Consider the following 21,542-nt stretch of genomic DNA (forward strand, 5'->3'; position numbering starts at 1 on the left):
AAAAGAAGATAAAAGTAACAGTGTGCAAATGAGAAGGTCAGAAACAGTTTTTCTCCTTGCTATGCTTTATAAAGATAAAAGGGCATTGTTTGCAATTTAGACATGCACACAAAAAATTTAAAATAATTAAAAATCTACAACATATAAACATCCTTAAAATACACAAGGGAGCTACTGAATTGTGAAAGTTCAACATAACTAAACATGGTTTGGGATTTTTACGTGGATAAAAGATCTGGTAAAGGTAGCTATGATTTCAGTAAATACAGTAGCGATATTCAAGTAGTTCGGGTTTCAGGATTTATTCTATAGCTGTTTGAGACTGGGATGTAACAGTGGATTAGTATGTCACATACTTAGTGCAGCGTTGCTTTTTGTGCTATCATTTGAAGCACATGGGGGAGAGATAGTGGATGGAAAGCATTAAAGAATGTGTTTGTAATTTTTACAGAAGTTGGCCTTTATATAGTATAATACCAAGGTAAAGTTGAGGCCATTGCAACATCCAGATGTGCTAAACTGTCACTCTCCCAGTTTATATAGATTTCTTCTCTAAATAGTAAACGTAACTGGATTTCAGTTCACTGATGTTGACCTGTCTGCAAGTTGCTGTTGGAAGCAGCAGCATTTTTTTCCTTTCCAAAAAGAGGAAAGGTTTAACCAAATCACCGCACCAATTTAGCTGAAAAGTTCAAACAGATGATAATGCCATTTGGGACTGTGCAATTATGTTTATGAAGCACATAACCCACTGTGCTTCAGTTTGAGCCCTCACACTTGGCTTGTGTACTGTGGGCAATGTGCAGATGAAGACATCCATATTATAATCTGGAGTAGATAGCTTTTTGGATTTGACATAAGCATAAGAATTACTATAAATCCTCATCATCCCTAAGCCCATCTCATCTTGTTCTTTGGAATATCAAAACATGTGAACACGTATGTTGATGCTCATACCTTCCCTACAGTGTTTGTATATGCTAATAAGCCAGTGCTTTGATAATAGCAAGCATTTTGGTGATTTGCAAAGGAGCACTTCTCTTTTGTGAAAGAAAAAGATAAATTCTTATTTGAAACCACCTATATGAAGGGATAAAATTGAGAATGAAGATTGGGTTGTGTCGGATCAGAGACGGCAAGTGAGAACGGTGAAGTGAGAACTGACACACAGTGAAGAGTGCACGTGATGGGAGGTCTGGTGGCTTCTGTTTGGTGCAACAGAGAAAGTAACATGAATAGAGACAAGGGTAAAATGAATGTGACCAAGGTGATGAGCTAAGAGTGATATTTTTCATAACTGTGTGGGTATGAGAAGGAGCTAAATTATATTTGTTAAGGCCAGAGGAAAAAATCTGAGAGTAGTTAGGTAACAAGCCTCTAGTCTTGACCAACCGAGAGGAAAAGCTCTCTGATTTATTTATTTTTTGTAGGTGGATACCACAAGATTTGTAGTCATAGTGAGAATGTGGTGGCCTACAGGGATTTCACAACTGGAGGTTATTGGCGTGCTTTACAGCATTATGAATTTAACCGTGGTGTTCAAGAAAGGAGAAAGCAGAGGGAATGCTTTCTCCTTTCTGTGGGGAGACAAGAAAGGGAAAGGAAAAGCAAAGAAGTGAACCTCTATCTTTGTGCTATTAGTTTTTTATAATATTGTTTTGGCTGATGGCTGTATATCTGCAAGGACATAAGCAGCCTGAGATATGAATGAAGCAGCAGAGAGGTCTAGGGAGCTGTCAGAATCAAGTGTGTCTGTAACAAAGATATTTCAAACATAAGATGTGTGAAGAGACACTCCTTAAAATGTTCTGAATGAGGTGAGTTTTCTGAAGGATAATCTGCGAAGATTACGTGCCACTCTTCTCATTTTGTGTGGCTCACAGGACACTTGGAATTGTTGACTAGGTTGCCTCATTGCTGGGGGTTGTCTGGTTTGACGATGTGAATAACATAAAATCTGTCAGAAGTTCTCGGTGATGTGCTCTCTCAGCACCAACAGCACATCTGTCCAAATTTCATAATGCAAACAACTGAATTCTCTTCTAGTTGGTTCAGTGCTATTCTTTTTAATTGAAAACACGCCTGTTGTAACTATATGCAAATTTATGACTTTACAGAAACTGATGGGAATTTGCCAGTAAGGTATTTTTAGATACTAAAGTATTGCTATGGTAGTAATGACCTGTCAGTCATACAGGCTTGGGGTATCGGTCATCTGAAGAAGCGCTCAGGTATTTATGTTTAAGGTTTTTTTAAAGAAGGCTAGAAATGAAGGACGAGGGCGCTTCCAAGTGCATGTGTTTGTGTGCAGGTAAAGAGTGTTTCTTAAAATTCATGGAATTACAGTGCAGTTTGACAAAGAGAATTTCTATCTTGCAATGTGAATTTAGATTTTTTTTTTTTTGAGTTAAAAGCCCCTCTGAGGCATAAGCACCAGAGATGTCATGCAGGCTGATGAATATCTGCAGTACTGCACACAGCAGCCTGCATAGAGCTGGGGACCCACAAGTGTCAGTAATGCATTTCCAGTTACATGTAGCTTTTGATGAAAACTCCTTTGGAAAATGCAGGCAAACCTTCTTTCCACTAAATCTTGTTGCAAATGCATAGTTGGGAGGTATAGCAGTCTGTGCCTTGTTCTGAATCAATTAGCTTTCATGTAATCGTGTGCTGTTCTAAGGTTGCTAAGCAGTTGTCAGTGCAATAGTCATTTTTAACTGAGAAAGCTGTGGCCCATCCTCCAGTTATTTTCATGAAATGCTACCATTATTTTCACAGCCCTGCTATTGGTTACTATTACAATTTTTCTGTCCTCTTAGACTGGTAGATCATATCTGAACAAACAGTATGGTATGCCACAGAGGAAAAGAGTCTACTTAAAATAAGATCCTCTTCTGAGTCTTTGTTGTATGAATGTTTCATGTACTTGAAGTTTGCTAGAATAAAACAGTGTAATTAGAATTTCAGTAGTAATGAAGTGTGTGCAGGTTTCAGCTTAGCAGCATTAGGTCACACTTACATTGTCTCGTTCCAGGTTCTACACTTTGCTGGTGCTGTCCACTGCTCTTTTTGGAAGGCCTCCTTTCAAGAATGTAATTGTAAATGGCCTAGTTCTTGCCAGGTTGGTGTGTATCAGTAATTTCATGAACCAATTTTTATTTAAAGAATATTTCACTAAAGTCTCTGTGAAGTTAATTCATAAATTAAATCATGAATGGACTTCGTGAGGTTTATACACCCCAGCTGTGTTGCACTTGCTTCTTGCCAGCAGGATTAGTCCTTCTTAGAGAGCGCAAATGGGTAACAAGTCAGAATAGGAAATACTATGCATCATTTGTGCAGGGTAAAGGAAATCACAAATGTAGATGTAATTTTAAATAATTATATTTCATGCCCTTTACTTAACATGCAGGTTTGCCAGTGGGTGGGAGGGATTGATTCAAACGAAGTGTTTCACCCAGTTTCTCCAGGGAAGATGGGTTTACTGCTTGGATTTGTAACTTGTGAGCCTCTTGCTTGCTTGTTTTTTCAGATGCTGTCATGGGTTCAGCAGTCAGACTGAAATGATATGCTAGTGTATTATTGTCTTTACTACCGTGAATGTAATAGGGCAGAATAAATTAAGCTGGATTTTTGCCCATTTATTACAAGAATTTTGGGAATTTACTCCTGCATTCTGATATTTTCTAGTGATGGCCAAAAAATGAGCAAAAGGAAGAAGAATTATCCTGATCCAATGGCTATTGTAAATAGTTACGGAGCTGATGCACTAAGGTAGGTTTTTTTTAAAAAATTCATGTAGAATCTGATGTTAGTTGTCTGTTTATAGCAGACATGTACCAGGAGGGCTGCATATGGGTTTTTGACAATTATCAGTAGCAATAAAGTTAATTTTGGAAAACTCCAGACCTGTGTGGCTGCTGAGTGGATGACCCAAAGAACTGGCAGTAGTTGAAGTGCCTGGACATTAATACTATTGACTTATCTCCCTCAAGGCTGATACAGACCAAAGCTGATGAGCTGAATGGAGGCCTCTCGTCTGAAAACGTCTCTAGATTGTATAGGATCCCACTCAGGCTGGCATGTCTGCAATTTCTGCTAATCGTTGAGTTGACCATGTGAAAAATGAATGAAATCTTTGAATCAGTACTGTCAGTTTTCTGATAAATAGTTAGGGAACAATTACTGTATAATACACATAAATTTGTTTGCTGCTTATATTATTAATTTTCTAAAGAGAAAGTTCCTTTTTTAATGATAAAAGTATACAGTACATACTTGCAAGAGTGAAACAAGAAAAGCAGAACTGGAACAACCTACTGTGTGTATATATATATATAAACTGTCCAGGTCAGTGATTAAACACACAGTTCAAATGTTTCATTAAAATTATACAAACATGTAAACATAATTATGCAGTCACCTGGTACTTGGCTGGATGCACCAGCTAGAACATAAAGTGGTACCTTGAGTTAAAGGCATAATAAAGACATGCTAATAACTGAGTACACTAGTTATACATTTCTCAAGAGCTGTGTAATTCTTGCTGTATATAAGAAAACCTTACACTGCTGCACATGCTTCATTATATTCTACAACCATATGTGGTAATCATTGGTCTGAAAAAAAGCTTAGTGTGCTGGGATTTTTTCTTTGAGAAAGATAGTTACTGCTGTATCTAGATGATTTAAAAAAAAAAAGCAGGTATGAATTTCTTTATTTTTTTCAAGCTTTAGCAATTTAAAGACCAAGTAAATTATCTTTGTATATATGCTTACAATGGAGGGCTGGATGGATTTCTTAAATTTTATCAAAATTGTTCTTTATAAAAAGTCAAGGTGTATTTAGCAGAATGTCAGTGAATCTGTAGCTGAAACAATGAGTGAAAAGGCTTGGAGTTGTTCTTGCCAGAGATTTTAAACCATGAGTGATGTTTCAGTTGAAAAAAAAATTTGCCTTTTTAAAAATCTTAAACTCCAGAAGTTACACTTCCATTATTCATGTTTTTTGATTTCTAAAAAGCTAATTCATTTTTCTGCCTGTATACTCTTTCTTTAATGTCACATTTATTTATACATACACCCACACAGAGAGTAAAAAGCATTACAGACTGGGCTCATTTATGGAAGGAGCTCCGTGATTCAGTTGTCTGTGCCTATTCACTGAAGTGCTTGATGTGTTCTGTTTATAGAAAAAGCTACAATTGAGTTTTTTCCTTGGCACTGCTTCCCTGCAGAGTTACTTTAGCTTTTGCAGAGTGTGTGTGTGTGTATGTATTATATACATGTCTGTATATACCCATGTGTATGTATATATATATATACATATAAAGAATACATATATGCTTTAGGTACAGCGTTGAAGTATTCTCAGCAGTAACATGATAAAGAAATTAGCAGAAAATGTTAATGTAAGCTGTTTAAATGAGTATGGAATTGAATGGCAAGGGCAAACAAGAAATAGGTTGATTGCACAGTAAATTTAACAACCCAATTTCAGATTTCCTGAAGCTTGAATCCTGTGTGAAATCTGTAAGAATTGCCAAAACCAGTTATTTTGGTATTCCTGAGAGCTGTGACTCAGATTGGATAGGTGTTAAAGCTGAATTATGTCAGGAAAGAAAAAAGTTGCTTGTCATACTGCTTATAGGCCTTTTGCTTTCCTGTATTCCAAGATAAGCATTGCTTTTACGTTACTCTGCCCTTTCTGTCTGTTCTTAAAATGCAGAACAGGTAACATAATGCAACAGACTACTGCTTTGGAGAGATGAAAAGGAAGTTACTCTATTATTTCTCATACATTATTACAACAGCCTGATAATACTGGCATGATCTGAGGAAGGTTTTATTTTCTGGCCAGTGGATGTAACTAAACTTTCTGGCCACTGGTCACTTCCTGGCCACTAGGTGTAACTGAATTGTTAGAAATCCTCCTCCATCAGGTGTCTCATTTCTCTTTCCATATGATAATTGGCATATCCTTATATTAGAATAATTTAATGTTCTTTAAACATTCATGTGCTGTAAGGCAGTATAGGTCTGCTGTATTAACAAACAAAAAGCTAAAACCAGGTGTGACCTTGGAGAGCTCCATTTTCTTTAGTTTCTTGTTGTAAAAGCTATCCTAGGACTTGTGACAGTCAGATTCTGCAGAGAGTGCTGCTGAGGTGGTTGCAAAGTTGCAATTTAATGGATGCTTTGTAGTTTTGATTAATTTGCATCGTAGCCTCTTGAGGAAGAAAACAGTGGAGGTAATTTGTGGTGGTCATTATTTTAGGTAAGTCCCTAACTGCTAAAAGACCTGGGCTATGGATAGCCTTGTGCCAGACTAGCTCTCATATTTGGCTTAAGTTATTTTTTACTTCTGAAATAAACAAGTAGAGTGCATGTATGCAAATAATTGTGATAGGTGGTTTGATTTAAACAGATATATTTGTAAATTCTGGTTTAATTTAAGTGCTTACTAGTTCATTGTCATGCCTAATTATTCTGTGATTTTGTAAATCCATAATCTGAATTCAGCTATCATGTTTAAAAAGGCTTGGTTTTGTTTTTTTCTCATTTGTGTTTTTTTAATACAGTTCCGTAAAAGCCAGTTTCTGTGCTGCTGATATTCCTGCATTACCATCTTTATTTTTATGCAGGAAACCCTCTCCTACAGAATTTATGATCTGCTATTCTTGAGTTTGCTGTGTCAGACCACATTAAGATTTTAGAGCCTCCTAAAGGAAGTGTTTGTAAAGATATATTAGATTATAATCATGATTTTTAAAGTTGATAAAGCATGAGGAAATGGGTTAATAAATTCATTTTTTTTGGGAAATGCCAAAGTCTCCAAGAACTGTTTCATTTGTTTTTCATACTTGGAAAGTTAAATGAAGTGTATTTAAATCAAGTTCTTATGGAAGTTTTGTGTTACCTGAGAAAGACCTGGCTTCCTTTTGAGGTAACGAGATAGATAACAATTTGTAAATGGAGAATTTGTGTAGGGAATAAAATGCATATGGATAAAGATAATTTCTTTTGCAAAATGATCAAGGAAGCCAGGGGAATGTCTTGTCTCTGATGTGAGGAGCTGTTAGCTTAAGCAAGACTGTCTTGAGAAGGGTCTTACTGGACAGGGTGGATTTCAGGTGTAGATGAACATCCTTGGCTGCAGATGCCCGTGGTTCTGGAAGGAGCTGCTTCTTATAGTGTGATCTGAATCCTCTGCTCTGCTCTTTCCAAGCTACTTCTAGAGCTGAGGCATATTTGTATTTGTAGGAGGTACGTCCTTTCTCCTCTTCTTGGGCTGACTTTCTGACAACATCAATTTCAGCTTTTCTTTTTTTTTTTTACTGATTTCCCTTTTTTTTGCCTTGTTCAAGCCCTTGTGATGAGCCTGAACCTTTTTCTAATCGGTGGGAATAAGTAGATTGAGTAGAAAGTGCTGTGTCATTGTTAAGGAGTTAAAAATATATGGGTGCCATTATAAAGATGAACATTAATTCTGTGCATCCAGTGCTAGTTTTTATATTGTGATAGCATCTGAGTACCTTTTGTGACTTCAATTAACTTTTAGATTAAAAAAGAAAATTTAAATTCTGAATCAAATTCAGTATGCGATGAGATAGAAGTAATCCCATGGCACTAGGAAGTGAATTATCATATGCTCAATATGTAACATGCTTACAATGCTGTCCTTTTTAGGGTTCTTAGTGTGAGACTGTTCCTTTGGGTATTTTTCTATTGCTATGCAGCTCTCAGAATTCACTGTGTGCTTAAGTGCATTTCTATTACTATATTCAGTTCTAAGCTTTTAAGTATTGTGTTCTTATTTTTCAGGTTATACCTTATCAATTCTCCTGTGGTAAGAGCAGAAAATTTGCGATTTAAGGAGGAAGGAGTAAGGGATATACTGAAGGATGTCTTCCTGCCCTGGTACAACGCATACCGTTTTCTTGTTCAGAATGTTCAGATCCTGGAACATAAGGTACAGATCTCTTGAGTCTGGAAATGCCAAGGGGAAAAATTTTTGTGCTTTGTCCACCATTACTGAGAATTAGTATCAGAGAGAGATTTAGGTTGGCAGGGACCTCGGGAGGTCACTTGATCTTGACCTTCTTGTTCAAAGTAAGGCTGACTTCAAAGGTGGGTCAGGTTGTGTATGCTTGCTGTAAATTTCTGTATTTGCTGTTGGTATCCTATTTTATTAAGCTAATCACTTGTGCATCTTTCTCTTCTTGACCAAGCTTATTACATAGAAGGCAGGACTGAAATGTAGGGTACCATCAAGGCATAAAAGCTAATGTTTCTCAGAGGAGAAACTCATGCTCTTTTTTAGGTAAATACTCTATTTTAGGTAAATGTGATGCTGTTGCATTTATACTCCTGAAATTGGAGAATAAGACAGGGGCTTTCCAGTTCATGGGTTTCTAAGTAAATAGCTCTGCTAGTCATGTTTCTGGGAACGCCAGTAAAAAGTGAAGTACCACAAGTGCTTGAGGGAATTCTTCTGAAAAGTCCATATCAAGCCTTGATGGTTTTCTAGGGACTGTCTTATCAGGGTTTCTTCTAGTAGCTTGAAGGAACTAAGTGTCACGAATGCTGCTTTAAGTGCTGATGCATTTTCTTTGCTGTTATCCCAAATTGTGTGGTCAGATATGGCTACATGTGAGGAAGGAGTGCTGCAAGTTTCTCTGTGCTTGAGAACATTACCCTAATAACACACAGATTTAAAACAGAACTGCAAACAAATAATGATTTATTTCAAGAAATTGTCACAGCAGCCACTGCTGAAAATGCATCTCTTCATGTACTGTAACTTAAATAAATGCATCTCTTCATGTACTGTAACTTAAATATTTTTATGCAGATTCATAATTAAACTTGGGAATACTTGATGTGGAATGCATTAGCCACAGCAGTAAGATTGTCTTGTGTAACGTGACAGTTAATTATTTTTAAAAATTAAATTTAAATGTTACTTAAAAAAACAATGAAGAAATGGAAAGAAAGGTAAATCATTTGCAATAATGCTTTAGACTTGCAGATTACATTTGAAGTGTGCTAAAAAAAAAAAAAGCTATATGAGTGACACAAATTTCTACACTTGCAGAATGAAAGCAAGATTAAAGTTTCCTGCAGTAATACTTCATTTGAATTGAAGATTTTGCATGTAGGCTGTATAGGTTCTGTTGAAACTAATTATAATCTTTCAGCGAAGATTAATGATGGAAGGCTACCACTTGCCAGTGCAGACTTCTATGGGAGTGGAAACTAAGCAAAAACAAGTTCAAACCTTGTATTACACATGAAATTACAGTAGAAGTTTAATCACTTCGGAGAACTGCCATTTGAAGCAATAAAGGCAGCTGACTTCAGTAAATAATACAGTAAATAGCTGACTTAAATGGTTTTATCTTTTTAACAGCCCCTTTTGGGAAGAAAGTCTAGTAACTTCAGAGCCTAATACTTAATGAATCTCTTCTCAGGATCCCTAGACGTCTTTCCTCAGACAAACGTGTATTGCCCAAAAATATATTTCAGTTTTTCTCTTTAACCTGTGAGTTATCTTGTGTGCTTTGCAGCTTTTTGCTGTGATCCTGTTAAATCTTGCAAGATCAGCCAAATGGAGGGTGGAAGACCCCAGTGGAAAATCCAGGTGCTTAAGCAGATAGTTTTGGTGATTCAGCAGATGTATTTTTCCTTTATAAATATTAAAACCATCACTGTGTACCATATTAGGCAAAACAGTGGGCTATTGGAGGTGCTACTGCTTAAATTAGATTTCATGCTCAGGCTTTAAAAACTTTTTCATTATGTTCTGCCTACTGCAAGAGAAATTATAATTTCAGTCTTATAATTTTATGCTTACTGCAGTTACCGAGTAATTATAGTTGGTTTGATGCCTGCTGACCTCACACTGATTGCTGCACTTTTGGGTGTGCAGATGCCTTTTTTTTTTTAATCCTAAAAAATGTAAGCATCCATTTACACAGTTTGAAGGATAGCTATTGGGTCAAATAATCTAAACAGATCTTTTCATCTGGATTTCAAGGGAGGGCAGAGTCCAGAAACTTGTCAAAACCAGATGTTAAATACTAATGGTAAATCTAAATAAAATAATAAATAAATATATATATGTGTGTGTGTATATATATATCTATTAAAAAAAAAATCCTCCCTCACCTCATTTTCTGCTAGTTTTAAGAACATCCATGTGCAGACGAGTCAGACTGTTGGCACAGCACAGATGATTGTGCTTTCTTGTGATATTGCTTACAAAGCCCTGCAGAATCAGTCAAGTGTTATGAAATTTCTTAGATGGGTGCAAACATCACTATTTTGTCTAGCATCAGAACATGCTATTTACATTTAGATGCCTAAAAGTCTTCCTGTTTTTTGTTTGTTTTTCAGTGGGGGCTTTTGCTCTCATATTTGTTTAACCTGCTGAAATTGCCACATGATTTTAAAACTCTATGCTTGAAATGCCATTTCCCTGAATACAACTTACCTTCTTAATCGTTACGTTTCTTGTAAATGCTTTGGATCCTCCTGGATAAAAGAGTTCTGTAAATTCAAGACTCCTACCCTGTATCTGGAAGCTATGATTTACAGGGCAACTGGGGAAGGGACTACTGCATACCAGTGTGTGCATTACTGCTCTCTGGCCCTTTATGCACGTAACAGGCCTCCTTTGCAGTTGAAAGTGTTGTGGTGAAATCAGGAGCAGTGGAAGCTGGGTTTTCCTTTGGCCGTTTCTCTTGCATATGTTTCTGGAATTTGTGTTCCCCCTTAGGAAACCGGCGTAACACAGAGTGAAAGTGACTAAATACTTCTGTCTGAAAGGTGGCTCGATATAGAGATTGGAATATATACCCTTATGACTTGAAAATGTGTTTTGTGTTTTTATGTTGATGATAGGAGGAGGGAAGAGAATTCCTTTACAATGAGAACACAGTTAAGGAGAGCAATAACATCATGGATAAATGGATTCTTTCTTTCACCCAATCACTCATACAGTTCTTCAAAGCTGAAATGGCAGGTATGCACATGTTGGGGGGGTGTACGTACGTTCAATTTTTGATTAGAGAACTAACCATTGCATCCATAGACTTCCACAGTTCACTTGAGACTTACAGTTCAGATAAAAGGAAGGAAATCTTTAACCAGTTACAGTAATGCATAGAATAGTGTCTTTACAGGTATGAATGCAGATTTTGCTGTAGTTGCTTGTGAGATGTTGAAAAGTGAGGACGCTTTTTTACCATAGCTAATCCTATCAGTTTGGTGATGTGGCTTCCTGCTGTACCATCTTCTGCAGTGCTTGGAGTAACGAATAATACTGTTACAGTAGCTGAAAGATGACAGGGAAAAGGATTCCAAATAGAATTTAGGGAAGCTGTAAATAAATAAATTTTAAATACAATGGGCAGTGACCAAACCAGCTAAATACAAAATTTTGGAGTGATACAGGGGCATGGGGACAAGCTTTCCCTTACTTTATTCCATGGAGAGGATTTCTTTGTAATCATACTGGGAATACGCACAAAAGGACAGAATGCTGCCAATTTACTATGTAGCTTTATAAAGAAGCTCACTGTTTTTCTCCATGCATATGTTGTCTTTTTCATCATCCTGTACCTCTTAATCATTTCATATTATATTAAGACAATGTAAATTGCAATGAGAAGATGTAGAAGCCCTTGAACTAGTTAGCATGATCCAGCAAGCCTACAAACCTGCAGATGAAGTCGTGATGGGGATCTGAAGAGATTTCAGTGCCTTTAAGGGCACCAGACACCTCAATACTGGAAAGAAGATGGCTTTTGCCATTGTAGTCCCTGCTTATGAATCAACAAACAACCCCCCATGCCAGTGATCTTAAGTTGCCATTGGAATAATTTTTAGAAGCCTTCCAACAGGTGTGCTTTGGCTTGGGGAAATTGTTATTACTGGAATAACAGATAATGCCAAGCTGGAGTTCACAGGGATATAGGACAGTCCTTTTCTGCATCAGTCATCTCTTGTGCTACCCTCCCCCCCCCGCCCTCAGACTGGTACGTTCATTCTCACCAGGACAAGTAAGATGTGTTTATTTTGCTACAGTAGGTAAAGCATTTTATTTCGGTAATGAAGTTCAGGCCAAGTCATCTGAAACATCTCATTAAAGGAAGAAAGGAATCCTCAAGCTACCGAAGACAGAGTTATGATAAAAGCACGCTGTTGTCAAAAACATGTCTTTTTCCCAGGAGTTTTGTCCTTGACGTTTGATGGTATTTGTTGAATTTCATCTATTACTAGAGAAATACACAGGGTCTATCCGAGTTTACATGCTCTGTGTTAAGAGGAAAATATTTTGAGGGACTAAATGATCTTCAGAGGTCCCCTTCCAACCTCAACCATTTTGTGATTCTGTGAAAGTGGAAAATTGATTTGTAAATGTGTACATGGGATCTTGGATTAGTATGGAGTTTGAACAGAAATAATGTTTGTGGGAAGATGATAGTGGGGCAGAACTTCAATTGTGCTCTGGGTTTCTAAGAGGAAGAGGAAGCTAATGAAAAGGGATGTGTCAGCTGCCATCTTTACAAAGCAAGAAGATCATTCAGAGAAACTTCCCGTTGGAAAATGGCAATGTAAAGAATTCCAAGATTGTAATATTGATATTAAATGCTATTGACTTTTGTGTTAGAAGAAAATGTTATGATGCATTCATCAATGACATGATGACATCAATGACAATGACATGATTGATATATCCCATTTGGAAATGAGTAATAAACATGGTTTTTCAATTTATTTTTCTGCGTAAACTCTAAATTCAGTCAGATGTGCAGTAAATGAGTGTACTGTGACATGGTGCTCTGTTGTACTAATATTTAAAATAAATCACGTTTTGATTTTTTTTAAGACTTGCTACTTCAAATGACTTGAATCAGGAAAAATGTTGTTTTCAGAAGGAGGCAAGGAAAGGTCATAATTGTGGCTGATAACCTCAAACCCCGAGTAAAGGCGATAAATACACTACACAAGCTTCATTTTAGAAGCTGATTCCAAAAATAATGAACATATGAGTGCAGAAGCTGTTGTAGACATGACACGATGGCAGCAGAAGTCAATGGTGGCATTTGCCAGCTAATGCTGTGCAGCTCTGTAACCTCCAAGATGTGTGTAATAATTTGAATGCCACATCTAAAATGCAGCAGAAGCAGTGGTGCTGAGGTGCAATTTGGGTGCTACTGTTCAGGGAAATGGCGCAGGTTGTGCTGTAACGTGCTGTTTGTGCACCTCTCTGTATGACCATGTATACGAGCGTGCATGCTTGAGGCTCTAAATGGCAAGGAGATATCATGGGGGGGGAACTTTGCAATTAAGCTTGGCTTCTGCTGCTCATTAAAGTGTAATTTATAGTGGAGCTATATTTTACACCACTCTCCTGCCCCTACAAAGATGTTTCCATGAAGTGGAACTTAATTAATTCTGCCCCAATATCTACTAGTAGCCTGCACATCAGCGTACCTCAGCACCCTCCAGCTTCGGTGTAGCGTAGAGACCCTAGAAAGCCTTCAGGAAGGTGTATATAATAAAACCTTCATAGCTGTGGTTTGAGGAGAGTTTAAAAACTCCCCTAACGTATGCATTTCAGGACAGTGAGCCAGCTGATGTGATGCTGCTTTCTGGCACCTGCTAGTTGTGAAAAGTTGTCAAAACTGAGCTGTGTTTAGGCCACACGCCTCAACACGTGCCTGTATGTGAGGAGCTTTTTGGCCATTGCTTGTCACCCCTTTTAATCGGTGCTCAAAATGGAGGTGTGGAAACACCTCTCTTTGGGATTGCTGGAAGTCAGCGTGCACCAGTCAACTCCTCAGCAGCAGACGGGGTAGCTGGCTTAGCATCAGGGTGATGAGAACTAGCTTAGCCAAATGAAATACGTGCCATCGAGTAGTTGTGCTGTCTATTCTCTCCCCTGAACCCCAGCTTTATTATGGAAACCTCGGTGGTTTGGATACTTGAGCTTTTAAGTAGGGCAAGTGGTAACATACATGTAATGGAAAGATGATATGGAAGGTAATAGAGCAAGCAGCCCTTCGTGTTTTACGGGGGCAAAAATCTGTATTTCTGAACATGAAGCCTTATCATACTTGCACTATTTAATCGTTTACTGTGTCGGGCGCTTCTTGCGCAGAACAGCCTATCTCCTGGTGATGGAAATGGAAAGGAACGTGTGCGTGTCTGCACGTGTGTACATGCTTCCCTACACCTGCGTGCATCCTTCCTGAAAAAGTGACATTTCACAACTTGGTTCATAGGATTACTGTTATAAAGAGGGGGAGAAATGCATGCTTCCAAGCTAACTTGAACGTTGTGTTAAATGTATACTATTCCTTAATGTTTTTTTAGTGTGCGTGTGCTTTATTTTGTTTATGAACCAGTCTTCTAACTAGATGATTCATAGCTGTTCAAGAACTGGGTATTTCTCAGGAACACAGATTCCCACAGAAATGTCTCCCCCCCCATGGCATGAATCTTCTGAGGGTTTCCTTTTTAGGTTTAAATACAAGTACTCTGCCTTTAAAGCCACTTCTATTTTAGAAAATGCAATGAAAAGCATAATGAAGCTTGTAAAGTAAAGATAAATTTTATTCAGCAGTTGCTTGATTAATGAAACTGATTCAAAATTGACATGAAAAAGTTCCTTAATTAAAAAAAAAAAAAGAAAAAAAAGCTGTACATGAGTTTTACTTTAGGAAGCTAAGTCATAGTTAAGCTTTCAGTTGTTCACGATATTTTTTGAAAACTTTCCCTGTTGCATCATGATGTTCATGATGACCTTGTTTTTTGTTCTGGCAGTTCTCCATGCTTTTAAGCTATGCTGAACTTGGAAAATACAACTTCATACCTCGTCAGGCTTGCTGTTACTGTGCTTCCTGTCTGCTGAAAAAAAGCAAATAATTCAGGGAAAATTAATTAAAATGGGTGTCTCATTTTAAATCTGACAAAAAAAAAATCTTGGCAATAATTTATAATAAAATTCTATTGTATGAGTCTGCAATAATTTCCGGTGAACTTCTTGTAACTTGGCTGTATTTATAGCATGTACAAATACAGGATTTGCCAAATCCTTCATGATTAATGGTCTTTTATCCACTGTCCTCTTTACAAGTCAGATAAAAACATAAGGCTTCTGTCATGCATGTTTGTGTAGGATGAGAAGAGTAATTTGGCGGTAGATGTTTGTCTTGTAGCATGAAACTTGATGACGTGTATTTCCTTAATGTGGTTTTAACATTTAACATAACAGTATGTCTAATCAACTTTTTAACCTTGCTAAAATTCTAACCTTTTTAACCTTCTGCTAAAATTTTATGCTCAACACCGGAGCTGCTACTGATAATATGTTTCTTTAAGAAAGAAGATAGATGTAGATGGTAAATATTACTTACAGTAAATGTTTTCTTTCTAGCTTACAGGCTGTATACCGTAGTCCCTCGATTAGTGAAGTTTGTAGATATTCTGACCAACTGGTATGTTAGAATGAATCGCAGAAGACTAAAGGTATGTATCTACCTCTGTGGTCTTGTAACATAAATTAAATCCAAGTCTGCATTAACTTAATACATAGCAGCTTCATGGTATTAAGCAGCAATCTATCTGCTGTCTTCTGAATATGATCAAGTTTGTACCTGAAAGTGGAAGATGAGAAATTAGAATGTTTTTTTTCCTCCTTGATTTATGAGGAAAGCTAATTAACCAACAGAATGCACTGTAACTCAGTTTCACTTGCTGGATGAGATTTTGAGCAAAATGAATGCAGTTTGGAAAACCCATTTATTGCATTAACATAGGAAATCTTGGGAATTTACAGAAACTCATTTAGGATTTACTGAAATCAGTTCAGTGATGCTAAAATGGTACTGGTTTGTTTCTCCTTCATTGTTTCTAATCTTGGTTAATGCTTTGAATAGGGTGAGAATGGGACTGAAGACTGCATTAGGGCCCTGGAAACCTTGTTCAGTGTTTTGTACTCCATGTGCAGACTTATGGTAAGGGAATTACATAACTAACTGACTTTTATTAACATAGTTTATCTAAAAGCATGCATCTTGGTTTCTAAGTTGGCTGTAGAAACTGGGGGTACAGAGACTGAACATAGCTGGAGAAAAAGTATATTGCTACTGACTTAAGCAGCACAGTTCATTTTCCACCTCCCCCTTTTGTTTGTTTTTCTGCAAATATCACCTGGCTTAAAGAGACATTCAGATTTCCCTTCTGATACCCAAACACGAAGCTCAGAAAGCAAGTCAATAAGTAGTACCAGTTTCATCATTTAGTTCAGGCAGCATTTTGATTAACTTCACAGTTCTGCATTGAAGACACTGTGTAAGCATCACGTTTTTGCTGAACTGTCCTTATTTCATTCATAAGTATTACTGATTCATAGTGTACAAACAATAAAGAAAAGATGGTGAAAGAATGAATGCAACATTACAGGCACCATATACTCCATTCATCACTGAGCTGATGTACCAGAACCTGAAGACACTTATTGATCCAGCCTCAGTACAGGAAAAGAATACTGAAAGCATCCACTACCTCATGCTTCCCCAAGTGAGGTAAGAAACAGCTGTTCTGTGGCAAAATGGTGGGTGTTTTTGTTTGTTTTTGTTTGTTTGTTTTTAATTTGCTTGTCACAGAGAAGTGCTCCTTCTGTTATGTGTGTTGTAAACTGCTTTGAGTAACAGGAACAGGAGCTGCTTTAATAATATGAATGATACAAAGTAACCAAGAAGAGTTTTTAGGATGTTGGTTAACACATTTTTTTTCTGTAAGTGCAAAATGTTCAAGTTTAATTAAACTGATTGCTAGCCTCTTCACTGTAGGAGGACATTTCACTAGCAATACACTTTGCACTCGCCTGTCAAAGCTGGAAATTTTCCCTCCATGTTTAGGCAGCAGACTTCTATGTTAAAGGATTGTAGCGATAGGAAGGAAAACAATTAGGAGGAAACACTGTGCTGGAAATGTGTATTCCTGCTTATGGCAGTCGAGGAATATCCTTTTCACTCTGCAAACCATACTGGCTAAAAGCTGTAATGTTTACCTATAAAGAGCCCCAGAGGATTTCAAAACCTCCTTGCAGGCTCTACAGTCGCAAGAATGCAAGAATCCCCTCATCTCTTGGCAAATGTTGATGCCAAATCCCACGTGGATTAAAATTATTGTTTTGTGTGGACCACATATGGAGCCAGCAGAGTGAGTTCTTTTGGCTACAGATCAGGAATTTGAACCATTGTCCAGAGATTGCCACTTCCTTGTAAGAGGATACATAACACGAGAGGGCTTTTCAGATGGATCCTTTTTGTTTGAATGCAGATGGGTGAGGGTTTTTTTTGGAAGTGCTAGAAAAAGGTTTAGCTTGGTGATGGTTATAGCAAATTAAGTCCTGGATTATCAACTTGACCCAGCTAGAATTTGACAACTGAAGTTTGCTTCTTGTTTTTTTTTTGTTTGTTTTTGTTTTGTTTTGTTTTCTTGGTCCCACCGAGGGAGGCAGCAATATTATAATAATCAGTTACTCATTGTTGCCTTGGTGTTTTGTTAGTGGATTAAGTCAGTGCCTGCATTTCAGTCTGCTGTTAGTCACTGAATATGAGAGGAGCACGCTTCTCTATTTCCTGTTGTATTGCGGCTCGGTTTAAAAACCCCTAAGGACAAAGGAGCTGACCTTGGTATTTTACATGCTAGTTGAAGAATTCAAACCTTGTGGTAATGTTTCTTTCATGGATACTATATCCTTTGAGGAAGGGGTTTGTTCTTTCTGCTTGCTTTAGTAGTGAGCTGTTGCAAAAAGGAGTTTCAGATTCGCCTAATGATGATGGTGCTGGTTTTCTGTTCTCTGGGAAAGTGCTGCAAAGAATAGGTAATCAAAGAATGTGAGACTTCAGAGTTACCACAAATGTTTTTATGTTCCTGGAGTATGGACTAATGGATTTTATTTGTAGGAGCTCAGTTCAGGCACGCACTTAGCATGGCTGTTTAAAAGTGGCTTAGTCACTTCTTTTGTTCCTGTTAGTGCTGACTGACTTCATGCTGCATTGTGCAAACATGATGTATTTCAGTGGCTGCACAGTTTCCCTTTTTCTTGTATCTGTTTGGGTTTTTGTCTGCAAGAAGTTTGTCTAATTTACTGGATCTCCTATGTATCAATTATTCTCTTTGTCAGATAAGAAGATGTTTTCAAAACTTTTTTATTGTTGAGGTTTTAGAGTTTCACCTTGAGTTGCTAAGGATGTCATTGTGTTTTTTCTTGGAATACTTTTCTGATGACTGCATAAGGAAAATACTGTCAGCCAAAAAAGAGAGACATGAAGACTTTTTTGGTGCAGTCTTAGAAAATCCTACTTTAATCTCTGACAATATGATGGCTGTACACAGAGAAAGCTGATGGACTTGGCTACTTTCACAGCTGAACTTGAATGAATACCTGAGGTATTGTTTGGTTGCTTGGTGTCTGAACAGATTGCTTGTATTAGATTTTGTGGATGTATATGCAATCCATGAAATCCATTCTTGTTTTATGGCTCCACAGTGTTGTTAGGTAACGGCAAGCAATGGTGAAATACTTCTACATTCTACTATTTGAACCTTTCTGGGTTCAAAAACATTATATCATGCAACTTATGTATTTCCAAGATATTTTTTGAGGACCATCATGGCTACTAGCTTTTGGAAGAACAGAAGCTTTAAAATATGAAGTAATGTTTTATTGAAGCCCTGGTGCAATAGTTGTGGACACATGTTCTTGCTTTATCAGTTTTTTGTTTTTTTTTTTTTTGGTTAGTTCTTACCAAATGCATGGTTTTAATCCCAATACTTTTACTACTTACATTATAGCTACCAATGTTGCTTTATTTAAAATCGTGTTTTGAGCCAGTACCTCTGATCTTGATATGACGTTAGTACAGTTTTAAAAGAGCTGCTCAAGTTATGCAGCTTCTCAAGAAATCAAGAAAAACACGTTCTCAGAACTTCTGGATGTTAGTATGTTTGAAACAAGAAGTGAATGTCAGCTTACTGAAGGAAAAAAACACAGGAGGGGGGGAGCTGCTCAAAATGGAAGGGTGTTAAAATGATGAAGCCAGGAAAAATGATGAAGCCAGAAGAGATGACAGGACTGTCTAAAACATCAAGCTATAGTATGTAGAATTCCTGAAAAGATGCATTGAGATCCAGCAAGTTGATTTCATTATAGGTATTTCATTGTCATTGTAAGTATTCTATTTATAAAACCTTTTTGCATCATCTTGTGATATTAGGAATGTAAATTTTGCTTTTTACTGGATATTAATAAAACAGGTAGTATGACTCAATCCATCATCGCCATCTTGTGAGAGCTGCTAATAAAAGATTATTTTAAAATAGCTGTTTTTGTCTTACAGTAAGATTTTTCCGTCGTCTTCTCCACAAAGAGAGAAGAAAAACATGTTTGTTCATTTTTGATATTGCCCCAAACAGGGCATAATTGAGTCTCTTCTAGGAAATTTCAGAGAAATGGGTCGAAATGAGTTTTAAATCTTCTTAAACCAATACAGAAACGATGAATCCTTTTAATGTTTCCTATTTTTTTTTGACCTAGGGAGGATCTGATCGACAAAAAAATTGAAAGTGCAGTTTCTTGTTTGCAGTCTGTTATTGAGCTTGGACGAGTAATCAGAGACAGAAAAACCATTCCAGTAAAGGTTAGAAGTCTTACTAACTCTTATTAATACCTTGTGAATATGCACTAGCTTTGCAACTTCAGGATAAGCCGTGGAAAATGGCATAATAAAGTTTGGAATAGCAATTAGAAATCAATAGTGAAATAGTTCAAATAACTACATAATTTTGGACATTCTTTATTTTTACTTGGAAGGACAAAAGTTTGTTTTCTTCTCCCTAGTATCCTCTGAAAGAAGTAGTTGTTATCCATCGGGATCCAGAGGCACTGGAAAACATCAGCTCTCTGGAGAAATACATACTTGAGGTAAGAACATGAGCATGACACTTAAGTGGACTGTGTATGTTAGTCAGTTACCTCAAAAAAAAAAAAAAAAAATCCTAACCACCCCTGTTTTCTGTGGTAATAACTCACTATGTAAAATTCACATATAGGAGTTGTAATGAAAGGAATATGATATGTGTAGAAATGAAGGTGAATGGGTGATCCTTAAGCAGGCAGTTGTAGTACTAAGAAATGCTTCCTCTCAAAATGACCACCACATAATATTTCCAATGGCCTCTTTAAGGAAGTCCTGTTTTTCCTCCTTCAGTGAAGGGAAAACCATTTTCTGATTAAGAATAACGTAAGATTCAACTACATGTTGTCAAAGAGTTGAGTTAGAAATTTTGTGTTCACTTTCAATTAAAAGGCATTAAAAACAGTTTGATGATAAGTGGAGGGTTTGACAGAGAGGAGTTCCATGTAAGAGAGAATAAGAGCCCAGTTAAGATGTTGTTTAACAAATAAAAGGTCAAATAAATAAGGTCTTAGTCCATACAATTTCATACACTTATCTACCCCTGTATGCCAATGAAATACTCTTCTAATATATGTCCATTAGAGAAATGCAGACTCTGCCCTACTTCTAAATCTTTATTTGGATAAAAGCCTTGTCATTCAAAAATAAAATAAACCTTCTCGGTTTTTTGAGCTTAACTTTCTGAAGTTGGCTGGACTTCCTGCTTTTAGTCAGTCATGTAAAAATTCATAGTATTTTAAGAAGTGAAATGAAAAAGTTTTTTTATAAATAAACTTCATTTATTTATATGTTAATGCTATAAATAAATCTTTTAAACTTCAATGCTGCATTTCAGCAGTTGTTTTGAAGGCACAAAGCCTATTGCATTTTGATCGCTTACCAGATTGTTTGTAGAATATGCTTTTTTAAGCTTTATGTTCAATTAAATTTCATTACACATAGACTTTATATGCACTTTCACATCAGTGATGTACAAAAGTAATCAAACAGTAAGAGGGAATAGTGATAAGAAACAGCTTCTCAGCTGCGATAATGAATTTAGATGAACCATGGTGCTTTTATTTATTAAAAAAAAAAGCCACTATGCCAAGTATACATTGAAATGTTTTTCTATTTGTTGGTGTCTTGTAAACAACTTGCAAACCCTTGTTTCTTAATTATTAAATTTATCGTGATCATGCATTTGATATCATGAGCTATGCTATGTGCAGTTTTTCAGAGCTAGCAGCCTAAGGGCTTTCTAATTGCTTCACTGAACAAGAGTGAAATAGGTAAGTATCTCCAGTGTAAGACTGGAGGCCTTCCAGAACCAGTCTGGAAGGCAGTGAGGGAAGAAGAAAGACTTGTTAAGCAATACTGTTCCAAATGAACAGTCTTAATTTCCTCTTTCTGTAGTAATCTTTCATTGGGATAGATGATTGCTTGTCACCCAAGTCTTTGACTGTGTTGCCTGGGGACATATGTCATGACTACTTTGTTGTAACTGGATGTGTTGTTGGGAGGAAGGAATTGCATTTCAAATAGCGGCTCTTGGCTAATA

General features: G+C 36.9%; 1 protein-coding gene across 3 annotated transcripts in view; it reads left to right on the forward strand.

Annotated features, from left to right (window-relative positions):
• IARS1 (isoleucyl-tRNA synthetase 1) overlaps window positions 1–21,542 on the forward strand; it is a 102,373-nt gene that overhangs the window by 54,310 nt on the left and 26,521 nt on the right. For all 3 annotated transcript variants that reach the window (XM_068695151.1, XM_068695153.1, XM_068695152.1), the window contains exons 18-26: window positions 3,035–3,121; window positions 3,691–3,774; window positions 7,824–7,971; window positions 10,905–11,025; window positions 15,448–15,539; window positions 15,950–16,027; window positions 16,476–16,597; window positions 19,621–19,723; window positions 19,924–20,007. In XM_068695151.1, the coding sequence (XP_068551252.1) occupies window positions 3,035–3,121; window positions 3,691–3,774; window positions 7,824–7,971; window positions 10,905–11,025; window positions 15,448–15,539; window positions 15,950–16,027; window positions 16,476–16,597; window positions 19,621–19,723; window positions 19,924–20,007 (919 nt within the window). The remainder of the gene's footprint in view (window positions 1–3,034; window positions 3,122–3,690; window positions 3,775–7,823; window positions 7,972–10,904; window positions 11,026–15,447; window positions 15,540–15,949; window positions 16,028–16,475; window positions 16,598–19,620; window positions 19,724–19,923; window positions 20,008–21,542) is intronic.

The sequence above is a fragment of the Anas acuta genome, chromosome 11 (assembly GCF_963932015.1).
Source record: "Anas acuta chromosome 11, bAnaAcu1.1, whole genome shotgun sequence".
NCBI lineage: Eukaryota > Metazoa > Chordata > Aves > Anseriformes > Anatidae > Anas > Anas acuta.